General features: G+C 36.5%; 2 protein-coding genes across 4 annotated transcripts; one reads left to right on the forward strand and one right to left on the reverse strand.

The window, feature by feature from the left end:
* Positions 1 to 719: 719 nt before the first annotated feature.
* On the reverse strand, positions 720 to 7,279 carry LOC138312213 (uncharacterized). 3 transcript variants are annotated; one of them, XM_069253211.1, is made up of 3 exons: positions 7,099 to 7,279; positions 5,590 to 6,159; positions 720 to 4,900 (listed from the first exon to the last, which is right to left on the reverse strand). In XM_069253211.1, exons 2-3 carry the CDS (start codon positions 6,064 to 6,066, stop codon positions 2,093 to 2,095), a joined length of 3,285 nt encoding a protein of 1,094 aa, XP_069109312.1. In that variant the 5' UTR covers positions 6,067 to 6,159; positions 7,099 to 7,279; the 3' UTR covers positions 720 to 2,092. The 3 variants fall into 3 exon arrangements, with proteins under 3 accessions (XP_069109312.1, XP_069109311.1, XP_069109313.1); XM_069253210.1 differs by having other exon boundaries at positions 720 to 4,903; XM_069253212.1 differs by lacking the exon at positions 7,099 to 7,279 and having other exon boundaries at positions 5,579 to 5,709.
* A 214-nt stretch (positions 7,280 to 7,493) lies between these two features.
* Positions 7,494 to 12,383, forward strand: LOC138312211 (uncharacterized; the record flags this gene model as incomplete). Its single annotated transcript, XM_069253209.1, has 5 exons — positions 7,494 to 8,614; positions 9,099 to 9,458; positions 10,003 to 10,145; positions 10,627 to 10,981; positions 12,267 to 12,383. Coding segments are annotated over exons 1-5 (1,276 nt in total), but the record flags the coding sequence as incomplete, so codon positions are not given.
* Between the last annotated feature and the right edge of the window lie 143 nt (positions 12,384 to 12,526).

The following is a 12,526-nucleotide window of genomic DNA, read 5'->3' on the forward strand; positions in this document are numbered from 1 at the left end:
CTACTTGTCCTAGAGTTCTGCATGGATTGTAACCAAATTTGGCCACAAACATCCATGGGGGAAGGGGAACAGAACTTGTATAAATTTTGGCTCTGACCCCCCGGGGGCAGGAGGGGTGGGGCCCAATAGGGGAATTTGAGGTAAATCCTATAAATCGCTACTTGTCCTAGAGTTCTGCATGGATTGTAACTAAATTTGGCCACAAATATGCTTGGGGGAAGGGGATCAGAAAGTGTATAAATTTTGGCTCTGACCCCCTGGGGGCAGAAGGGGCGGGGCCCAATAGGGGAAATAGAGGTAAATCCTGTAAGTCGCTACTTGTCCTAGAGTTCTGCATGGATTGTAACCTAGTTTGGCCACAAACATGCTTTGGGGAAGGGGAACAGAACTTGTTTAAATTTTGGCTCTGACCCCCTGGGGATAGGAGGGGCTGATAATAATAGGGAATTTGAGGTAAATCCTATAAATCGCTACTTGTCCTAGAGTTCTGCATGGATTGTAACCAAATTTAGCCACAAACATCCATGGGGGAAGGGGAACAGAACTTGTATAAATTTTGGCTCTGACTCCCCGGGGGCAGGAGGGGCGGGGCCCAATAGGGGAAATAGAGGTCCCTTTGAAATTAAAGTCAGGACAATGGAAAAACGTACTTCAATAAACACTAATGACTTTAGGGTGACCATGAGCTAATGGAACTAAAGACAAACTAGAAAACAAAATTGATTTATAAAAGGCTATTTTACTTTTTCAGAGTTACAACATGTTTTATTTAGGTAAATTCAATAACATTCTTGACTATAAAAGACCACCAAAGTGACAAACAAATTACTCACAGTTCAAATTGTAATGATATAGTCCATTTGGGAATCCAAAAAAGTGGTCTATATTGTAGCGTTGACTTGTTTTCTGACGATAAATTATTAAATGATAAAGAGTGCACGGCACTTCCCTTTATCATACCGTATAAACGGCTATTTTTGTGGAGATGATATTTTCGCAATTTTGCAGGACATCACTTTGATTCGTGAAATATTAAGAATTGGTTGAGTTATGTATACCATTTCAAGCCAAATAGCTTGATTAGCTAAAATTTAATTTACTAATTTTGGATTCAAATCGCGAAAATTTTGACTCACGAAAATAACTGGCTATATGGTATTATGAAAGATTGGATTATTGTCGAGTAAAACCCTTTTATAAAACCAAAACTCATGAATCAAGTGATTTTGCTCATTTTAGAGAATATTTTAACCCTGATCAAACACATACAAATTGGTTGATATAAAATGTTTATGACGTATATCCTATCAGACAAATACAGAAACAGAAAAAGATGGATTAATTTGTCACATCAAACCTCAAGTTTATGTGACTCCCTGATAAGCTTTTTATTAACAACACAAACAGGGCTTTAGGAATAAAAATCGATACAGGAATACTAACTAGGACAAATGTCTAAAGAAGTTATATGACACCTGAACAAGTCTAAACATTGAAACTTAAGATTGGAAAGTGTGCAGGTTTCACTTTCATACGAGGATAAGCTTTTTGACTCCAGAATTATACACACATTTAATTTTCCCAATCCCTGTCCACATAACATAAACATAACATATATATATCCTAATTGACTTGATAACTACCAATCTCCATTGATATAAACCCTTTTTGATGATGACACCAGAGGTATCTTATAATCTTAACCACCTAAATAAATTGAGGTATCATATTCGACCCAATAAGCGCCCTGACGTTGAAAAATTGAAAAAATAAGAGGACGCTTAATAGAATCAAATTTGGACTAGCCTATTATAAAATCATTGCAGAAAATAAGCTATAAATCAATTGACAAAAAGAAATCATATAAAAGAAACTCACGATTAATCGATTATCATAAGTGAAGATCAGTGAGATTGAGACTTAATAATAAAAGGGGAAGAGAGCTTATATAGCGATGGGGCGCTTATTGGGCAGAATACAAATTATATTTGCCTGTACAGCCTCTTGTCTCTTAACCCACATTAAACACGTACAATTACATTTTATCTAACATTGATGATTATCTCAGGATTATCTTGGTAGTGTGAGGGTCTTATTCAGGTGGTTCAATTTTGATGTTTTGTGCAATATCTGTGGAGCCCTCTTCATTCATCACAATCTCATGCTTAATCAGTGTGGTTTCATCACCGAATTCCTCTTCCGTAACTTGCTCTGTCAATGTCCTATCACTGACTGGATCGTCCACTGTTTCACATTCCATTTCTAATGAAGAGTCTGGCACACCGTTTGAAGGCTGCCCTTCTTGTTTAATAATCTTCCGTTGGTTCACTGAAATTGGGTAAACAGGGGTAGACAACTCCTCCCGACGCTCCGTTGGTTCTATCTTTATTGTTATTCTGCTGGCCTGAACTTCAGAAGACACCTGGCTAAGGTTTGGCTTAGTTTTCACTGGAATATTGCTGATCTGGCACCCAGAAGATGAGGTCTCTCCACAGTCTTCAGGAACGAAATCATCTCCCGACACAGTAGGTAAATCCATGTTCACTGGCTCCGTACATTTTTTCTTTCCTTGGGTTGTTGGCGCAGAATCAGCCTGTCTGCGTTTCCTTACTCCTTGATCTGAAGTTTGTTTTTCAATAACATCACCTGCTTTCTCATTTGTTACCGTGACATCCTTTGGCAGAGATTCCCCTTGTGTCATAGGTATCAAAGTTACTGTAGGGGCACACCTGTCGCCTTGGCTTTGGCTTTCAGAAGTAGATTCCTTACCAGGACACGTCCCTGTATCGTCAGGTTTGTGGCCATTCTTAGTTCGATCTGCACTATGCTTTCTTGTATCTTTTCTGACCACTTTACCCTGCGGTGCTAATGCAGCAGATGTTCCTGATAGAACGTCCGTGTTTCGTAATGTCCACGTTCCTATGGGAGTTCTGGTTTGGTTTTCTTGCTGTTGATTCTCCAACTGGTCTTTTTCAGAAGATATGCTTGTCTGGGCACACAGTGCAGTGCCTTCATTTTCTTTGTCCATAGAATTTGAAGCAGCTTTATCAACTTTAGGAACTGAATACATATGTTTGCGCTCAAATGTTTCCCCTACTTTGCCGGCAATGATGAAACTGATCAAGTTCTTGTTCAGACGTTCAACATTACTTTCTGCCATGCAGCATACACATCGGAGTACGTTAATTTCAATCCACTCTGTCTTTGAAAAGAAACTATTGTTTGTCTCAAAGTGTTTCTCAACAACTTCAGGGGGTAGCTCTGGAGCAGCATTAAGACGTCCCAGATCGCTCACGATGGTGTTCAGCGAAACAACGTTGTTCAGCAGCAATTGATAAATGCTTAGATAAATGCGGTCATCAACTTTGTAAGCTGTGAATGCTGATTTTTTTATTTTAACAAAACCAATCAGTACGGTGTCTAATTCTTCATGATCAGATGCAACATTAGAACCAGATTCTCGCTCCAGATTGGAAATATTGGAAGTGGTCCTTTTATCTTTTCCGGGTTGTGTTGAGCTGCTTTGAATGGTAACTGTACACTGGCCAGTGGTGCTCTGGCCTGCTGAAGTCTTATTTTTCTGACGAGGCTCTGGGTTGTTAGTCAATTCCAAGTCTGTGTAAACATCCAAGGTACTTTCTTCAGGTATATGACCTTGGCACGATATGCACCACATCATACCACTCTTCTTGACATAGAAGCAGTCGTTAGCGTTGCATGCCCAGAGAGTACCCTTATCTACGCTTTCCTGAGTGTCACCTTTCTCAAACATCTTATTAAACAGTTTCAAGATGGTGACTGGCACCATCATGCCATTTGTAGACAGCGTAACCTCCCTAGCTGTTAATTTTCCTCCTGAAAGGAAATAATCCAATTCCCAATCTAAGTACTTCTGGGTGTTTTCTGACTTGTGTGCTTTCAAGAATATCTGGAAGAGGAGCTTCCCGGAGGGAGTCAGAAGTTTTTCTTCAATTTCACGAACACTTATATAAATGACCTCTCTCACTACCACGCCTGCTATCTCTTGACCACGAATCTGAAGGATTCTGATGTTTGGTAAATATTTAATTTTCATATTACCTTTTTCTGTACATACAATGAGTCGGTCAGCCATGGCAGGTCTTCGTGCCTTTTTTTCACATTTACACTGATGCGGCATACTTCTCATCAAGTTTGCAATTGTCTCTCTGGCAGATGTTTTTAAACTACTAGTCAGAATAACCACATCATTTTCTTTACTGCCGAAAGAACTTATCCCGTTCTTTAAATGTAATGTTGGAGTTTGATTTATCAGATCAATGGGCACCTCCGTTGAGCTTTGGTTAACATGTTGGGAGTTAGATTGTGCTGTATTGTGTTGTTGTGATACTGAAGATGACGATACAATTCCTGACGAATCTGTTGTGGACGTAGTTGCCTTGGTGTTTTGTGTCAAAGGTCGTTGTAAACCAACAGGCTGACCATTGGAGAATGACAAATGTTTGAAGTTGGCCTGAATTACCCTTGAAGATAATAGAGATGTAAGCTTTGATTTGAGTTGTGGTGAATCGACTGGTGCTGGTGGTTCTGTGTCAGGCTGTGTGTCATTGACTTGCGTTGCAGCTGAGTTGACGTTGGCACCATGCAACTTTGATAATTCAAAGGTGAGTTTTGATTTAAGGCTAGATGGCTCCGATGGTGCTGACTGGGAAGATGGAGTCTTGTTAATGGAACGTTGCACTGGTGACGGATTACTCTCCTGTGGCTTGGGTAAAATTGTTCGTGATTTAGAAGATGATGAGGAATTCTGATTTAGTTTTTTAGCTTCCAAAGCTTTTTTAGCTTCCAAAGCTTGTCTTCTTTTTGACATCGGTTTGACTGTGTTCTTTGTTTCCGTAACAATTTCAAACACCGGAGTTTTCTGCTAAATAAAAAGAATGTATAAAATGAGACAATGCAATAATTGCAGGATACAGAAACTCCTCTGGAAGGGAGATATACATATATAGATAATGGTAATTCTGATCGTGCAAAATTTTGGGAATATTTTGTCATGTTGATGACACTTTCGTCAGAGACTATGAATTCGAACTTAGAGTGAAATTCATTTGGCTGATAACAGGCTAAATATGTACTGGCAAAAAACAACCTTATGTTACATATTTCTTACTTTTTTATTGATTGTAGCTATAAAATTTCTCAGTTTATCAGTAGAATATAGAATCAGATTTTATAAATTTCAATTATAAATCTAATGTTGACAAGGAGGGAGTTTCCAATCTAATCGATCTCAACCAACATTTTGTCCATCAAGATACAAAAACATCTTACCAGTAAGGCCCATAAGGGGACATGTACAATATAATATGGCACAAAGCAACATAATTTCAATTCACTTCTAAAATCATTTTACACAGTGGAATTAAAGTATATGGTGATATTTTCAAATTCATAGCTTTATATATGGTGATGGTTTCTAATTTAATTATTATCATTATTATTAGCTATCATATTACAATTAATCAGTGACATAAAATACAGTGGCATCAATAAGGAGGAGGGTCGAATACGGTATGTGAAATCTTATGGGACCACATACCGTAATATTACCTGATTTCCAGACAGGGCGTCAGTCACATTCGCAGCTTTCACAGCTTTCATACTAGCTTCTACCAGGGCATCATTATTCAGCTGGACTGGAGTATTGAGCACGATCATACGGGATTTAGGTGGAATGGAGATGGTTTTGGATGTGTCATGTATCTTTACTACCATTTTGTCTGAAGGCATTTTTCTGAGTAAAGACACTTGATTTTTTCCTGGTACTGATGAAGTATTCTGTTTGACAACTGGTACCGACGAAAATGAAGTATTTGACTTGACATTAATGACTGGTACATTCGAAGTATTTTGGCTGACATCAACTGGTATCGTTGAAAATGTTGAAGTGTTTGGGTTGACATTCACAACTTGAACCGTAGCCTGTTTTGATTTATGAACATCTACCGTTGGAACATTTGTCAAAATAATGGTTCCGTCACTTTTACGAACACCAGTGCATGCAAGGGTAGGTATTTCTCCATCCATTGTGTTCGTAGAGCCTCTAATTCATTAAATGTAGGTTAAGACTGCCCAATATTAACATGGTAGCATCTTGGTTCTTTCAGTGTAAATCTGCATCTAAAACAAATAGACGAAACACAATAAATTGTCACTTCTGGCTGTTTTTTGAGTTAGTTAATTCAATATCATTATCAACAGGTTGGGCACAACCCTGCATATGGGTAACAGTTACCCATTTGAGTAACAGTTACCTGTTTGAGTAATCAATAAGTTACCCAAATGAGGAACTTTGTTCAAGAAAAATGCATGAAGTTGTTTTAAACTTTTTTATCAAAAAAGGGCGTAATAATTTTGACATGGCACCATTACTAACATAACATAGTACATTATTAATCAAAATGGGACAAACTTCATTGTCTCATTTTGGTAAAAGTCACAAAATAAACCACCTCCATTGCTTACTATGGTGCCAAAAATAGAACACAGGTAAAACTCATTCAACCATGACATTTGCACTGAATTTCCCTGATAGCTATACACTAAAGTCAATGGAGAGCACCTAAATTTTCATCTTACAACAAAGTTAGACAACAGAATTTGATATTTCACCCACAGAAACATAAAAGTCTTTGACCAGTTGTAAGGCATTCTAAAAATTATGACGCCCTTTTTCGATAATAATTTTTAAAACAACATTATGCGTTTGCTTTTCACGTAATTACTCAATTGGGTAACTTATTGATTACTATAAACAGGTAACTGTTAATCAAATGGGTAACTGTTACCCATATGCAGGGTTGTGCCCAACCTGATCAACTTTTATTGATATCACCATTACATAAATATCAATTGGCATTTACCGACATACGTTAAAAGAACACAGTAACGATACTATTTTAAAATTATAACGTTATGTCACATACTTCTGCTTCTGGTTTGATGGAAATATAATAACCCACCCCACTACTATTTTATTTTTCCAAAACTAAATGCAGACGCCTTTGGTTATGTTTTTTATGTAAAGAGAAAGTAGGAGATCGAAAAAAATGTTTGTACCGAAACGTTACGCCAGTCCCGAAACGACAAGGAGATGCTGCAAGCTACATAAAAATTGACCAGGTAAAGCTTAACACCAATCCACGACGCACTCATAAAAACAAACTTATAAATCAAAATAATGCATCAGTTGTTGCTTCACATGTTGTTGCAGGTGGCGCTGATAAATAAGACGTAGGTGTCGCTGCCGTCAGCATTTTGATAAGCGGAACGAAAAGAATGCGATAGCAGTAATAAAGATCATTAACTTAAATTTAGTTATATTTATTTGGACAATAATTTTTATCAATTTCTGAAGTAACAACATGGTCGTTTCAATGATATTTTTTATTTGACTTATATTTATTTCTTTTTGCTTTATATTACACAATCCCTATTTTGCACACACCAATTGCATTTGTTAGTTGGACTTTCAGCGACCTCCCTGCATGTTGTCTCATCGTCAGAAATTTACAAGAAGCTTATTCAATCAACGGTTAATCTACCAACATAATTACTTGAGCTACATATAGTTCTGAACAATTTGACTCGTTCTCATAGTCACCAGTTCTATTTGAAGCCGAATTCCAACTAAACCAAGATGCCCAAATTTGTGGCGACTTCAGTGCTCTACAAAATTATGTATGTGAATCGAATTAACAAGCGTTGAAATTCATGTTTTGTGGTTGTAGTGTTTCTCATAGACCTAAGATGATTTCTGCTATACCAACGTAGGAGTGAACATTACGTATTTTTCAGTAAACTTGAAGACCCACAACTGGCAATGTAATGGTTTAACACTTTGATTGTTAAAACATTCAAATAGAAAGTAAATTGCATTTTAATGTATATTTGGTAAATGCTCAGTAGATTTATAGGTTTCTTGTACTTCTGTGTTATCAAAGTTGATATTTAATGTTTGTTGTGTGATATATATTTTCGTCTCTTCGTGATAGAATTTAGTGCATTGTGGGCTGTATTAAGTAAAGGTGAAGTGTCAATGTTAAAACCTTAACCTTTGCTTGTACTCCGACCGTGCGCATCTTTCACCAGAAATGTAAATAATGCTTAGACCTAGTTATACTAATTGAAATGGTACCATTGAATTTATAAGTTGCAAAGGTGGCTTACGAAATCGAACAATTCAACATACTTCAATCATTGTACATGTGTGTATCATTCATTTGACTTAAAAAAAAAAGTGATTTGACATATTCATAAACGTTAACGGGACCAATGGAAGCAGCAGATTCCATAGTACCACCATCGTCAACGCAAACGTCCAATCACAAAACTAACGGGTTGGACTTTGGCTCTGATAATGGTGGGAAAAACACACCGGAGATGGATGAAGATTTGGAGGAAGGAGAGATAGAATCTGAGGTAGAAAGCATTAAGGAAACTATGAAAGCAGAAGAACCTGAAACTTGGCAAGAGACAGAGAACACATCAGAAGCAAGTAATGCTCCTGTTGAAGATATTGAATCGGATGGTGAAATTGTGTCAGAGGCCGAAATAAATGAGGACAAAACTTTAGGTAATGTAACTTAATTACTCTGGAGAGGTTTTAAATTGAAGATTTATTGGTAGCTACATCTGATCAAGTTTGGGCTATATTATAAATCCTTGTAGATGATATTGACATCTTTAATTAACCCAACCCCACTTCAACAGTGCTATAAATTACCAAGTTACTATACAAACAAACAAAGTAATCTTGCCATTCTGTATCCTTTATTTTTAAGTCAAAATTTTATGTATCCATAAAAAATACATTTTATTAAAACAATGTGACATGTGACTGTCATTTGAAATACCTTGATTTTTCAAAGTGAAACAAATGAAATAAAAAAGGGAAAAAAAGAACATCAATCTTTAACTTGTGGTTAGTTTGATCTGCAAAAATGCTAATTTTAAATATCAAAGAAATCCATTGCCTTATATTCTCAAATATTAACTCACAAATCTTTTATTTGTATAAATTATATGTTATGTGACTCCAGAGAATATGATTTTAACAGTGCTTGAGGAAAAAGAAATTGATGACCAGGATCTTGGATCACCAAAACCTTCGAAGTCCATGAAGCGTCCTCATGCTGTTTTGGAAGAGGGAAAAGGAGAAGATGAATCTGACGAGGAGGTACCAGCCAAGTTACTACGGGCAGACAGTATCGAGACTACCCCGAAGGAACCCGCAGATGGTACCCAGGAGTTTGAGATCATTGATGACCTAGGAGATGTAGAGGGAGATAATGATATGGGCGAATTATACAGCGAGGATGATCTAGAGGACAGTGAAATTTATGCTTGGCTTGACGAAGGTTTTGAACGACGTAACACATCCGACTGTCCGATACAAAAAGAAAAAATTGTGTTGACAGGTAAACATCTTAAATTGTGTTGACATGTATATAATCTAAAACTGTATTGACAGGTAAACATTTAAAATTGGGTTGACAGGTAAACATCTAAAATTGTGTTGACAGATAAACATAGAAAATTGTGTTAACAGGTAAAAATCTGAAATTACATGTAGTTGAATTACTGGGGAAATTATTCTAATAAACAAAAATGTTGACCTTGAAATCCAGCAATATCAAAAGTTAAACAATGGGACTAATTCATGTACCATGTGAAATGTTATCAGGTCCCATTATATCATGACAGATAAAAGCGTTTCTTGCTATATCGTTTAACACTATATTTGAATTTAGGTAATTTAAGTTTGAAAATGTCTAGTACTAATCTACATAACACTCAGCATGAAAAAAGACGTTATACATTTATTTCGTGTTGTATTATAGAAAACAAACTGCAAGTTTTACGAAACTTTTACACAATTCATATGTAATGCTATATGAACATTGGAGGTAAGAAAGACATGAGAAATTAAAGTTTATTGATCATGGACATGTCTGATTTCAGAGCGAGGAAACAATCCATTTGAGGTGTTACCAGAAGGTTGGGTTGTGATTACCCATAACAGCGGTATGCCTGTTTACCTCCACAAAACCACTCGAGTCTGCACACTGGCACGTCCTTATTTTCTAGGACCTGGAAGTGTTAGGGTATGTTCTGTTCCATGCTATCACCCCTAAAGACACATTTAGGCTCTTCTAATTCAAAGACTAGATCGGTCCATATCCATAATGATATTTTAGGGGTGAATGAGTTAGAATAGTAAAGGGTTCTCAAAAATTTTCCTGCACTTTGTGAGAGGTTCTTAGTTGTAGTGAGAGTAAACTAAATATTCATATTATCTATAAGTATTATGTATTATAGTTATTACAAACCATCGCCGAATGGCGAATACCAGGTAATATATGAAATATGGACAATTATAATAATGATGATTGTAATTATGTATGTATTGAATCCTATTGATGGGAAACATTGCATATTTTTGGTCTAAAAAATGGGTCAAATGTGTTCTATAAATTAATGAAAGTGTTTCCATAACTTGTAAGAAAATATGTCATATAGAGAATATTTTTTTGATATTTTGTATTTTGTCGGATGTCTTCATTTAAAATGTGGAACTTTCTTCAGAAACATGACATTCCTGTTAGTGCCGTTCCCTGCCTACAGTACAGGAGGGAGCTAGAAAAAGAGAATTCCAATACTCAGCAATTCCAACAACAACAACAAAACTCAAACGTCTGTAATGGTGAATCTTCTGATTGGCCGAATGAGTCAACAAAATCAGGTCCAAACAACGACAAGTCCCCTCCGATGCCACGAACAGAACCAGTCCCGCAAGGAGAAAATTCGACAAACGAGCAACCACGGCTTCCCGCAGAACAAGTCCCAAATGGTGTTGTGTCCGACGACATTGAAACACAGCCACCACTTCCAGCGAAAGTGCCAACAGAGTCAATACCTAATGGTGAAACCAATACCACAGGTAGTGTTGGGAGTAAGGTTCCAAAATCACGATTGATAAATAGTTCAGGACTATTAATCAGTTATTTACTGTAATTGGATACCATATACCAATTCAGACCCCAAGATCATGAAATAGTCTAAAGTCTAAAACAGTCTTAAGTTTAGACTTAGCCAATCACAGATGACGCTATAAAACGTTACATTTTTTATTGGCCAAGCAAAAACTGTAGTATCCTAAGCCTTTCTTGATCCTGGGGGCCTGAGACCTTATATATACAGTTATTTTTTTCAATAATTGGATGCCATACATGATAGACTTACTTTATTTTGCCCACCTCTACTTCTAGAATCACTATTGATTATAATAGCTTTTCTTAAGTTTAAGATTTAGCCCGCAAGATTCACCTTATGAAGAACAAAACGAAGGAGCTAATTATAACTTTATTGTAATTTCATGGAATTTGAAATATTATTTTCTGATATTCAATCTAGATTAAAATATCAGATCCATATTTATCCACTACGGGTTAAATAAGAGAGAATCTTGACAACAATGCTCATTAAGTGTCCAATACAAGATGGACCTTTGGAATGTCGTCCCCCCAGCCCCCGCGCCCAATCAAATTGTCACTGCGCCATGAATTCTTTGACTGGGGACGAAATAGTTTGAAATATCTATCGCGAAATCATTTTACTTTGTTATGTAAGTCATCACGCCCAAAATGCACAACAAAACTAAATGTTTATGTATATTGGGATGAAAATGGCGTTATGAATTGACATAGCAATGTGTAGAAAATGTATTTGATCGGAAGTACACATGGTAAAAGTTCATCCGAACATGACCCCTTATGGAATGGAGTGGTTATAAGGATCTGTAATTTTAATCAGATTGTGACTGATATTGCACATAAATTTTTCATGCTATTATGATTTAGGCCCATTGTGAAAAGAAATAAGAGTTTTCTCCCCTTTAAAACAAATGAATTATCACTTTCCATCCTCTATACTATGAGAAACTAATAAGTGATATTATTATTAATTAAGTAAGGTACCATATTCTACATGCTTTTAATTTTCCATTCCTCAAAGCTCTGATTTGTCAGGCAGTATCAGTATTTTATTGTAGAGTGATGTAATATATTGAACAAAAATCATTTGCTGTCATCTTTCTAATAAGTTACCAAAATCTGATTGCACGGAAACATGAGTCATATTTCTCTTTGCATCGATCAAAACACGCAGACAAAGTTTGTGAATAATTGTTCAAAATGTATGAAAAAAATTCCATTTACTTTTGATAGTGTCGGCGTCTACAGAAGAACAAGAGGCGCCGTTAGTAACGACAGCTGATGGAACAGTGATGGCACCTCCAATCAAGATAGAGTATGCAGAGGACAGAAAGAAACAGAATACCGTGGGTAAGGTCCCAAAGAATGCGCTGTGATTGAAAAATAGAATAGTTCTCTACCTAGAGGGTATGACAATAAAGTCACAATCAAAGGAATCGTTGATAACATCCAAACCTGCAAGTTCTTTATTCTCACTTTATTCTCACTTAATT

Source organism: Argopecten irradians, unplaced genomic scaffold, assembly GCF_041381155.1.
Source record: "Argopecten irradians isolate NY unplaced genomic scaffold, Ai_NY scaffold_0251, whole genome shotgun sequence".
Classification (NCBI taxonomy): Eukaryota; Metazoa; Mollusca; class Bivalvia; order Pectinida; family Pectinidae; genus Argopecten; species Argopecten irradians.

Excerpts from the sequence above, each read along its gene's own strand:
- LOC138312213 (XM_069253210.1), bottom strand. The coding sequence starts at position 6,066 with ATGGATGGAGAAATACCTACCCTTGCATGCACTGGTGTTCGTAAAAGT. Across the intron at positions 4,904-5,589 it reads ACGCCCTGTCTGGAAATCAG|CAGAAAACTCCGGTGTTTGA; the intron begins GTAATATTACGG and ends CTTTTTATTTAG.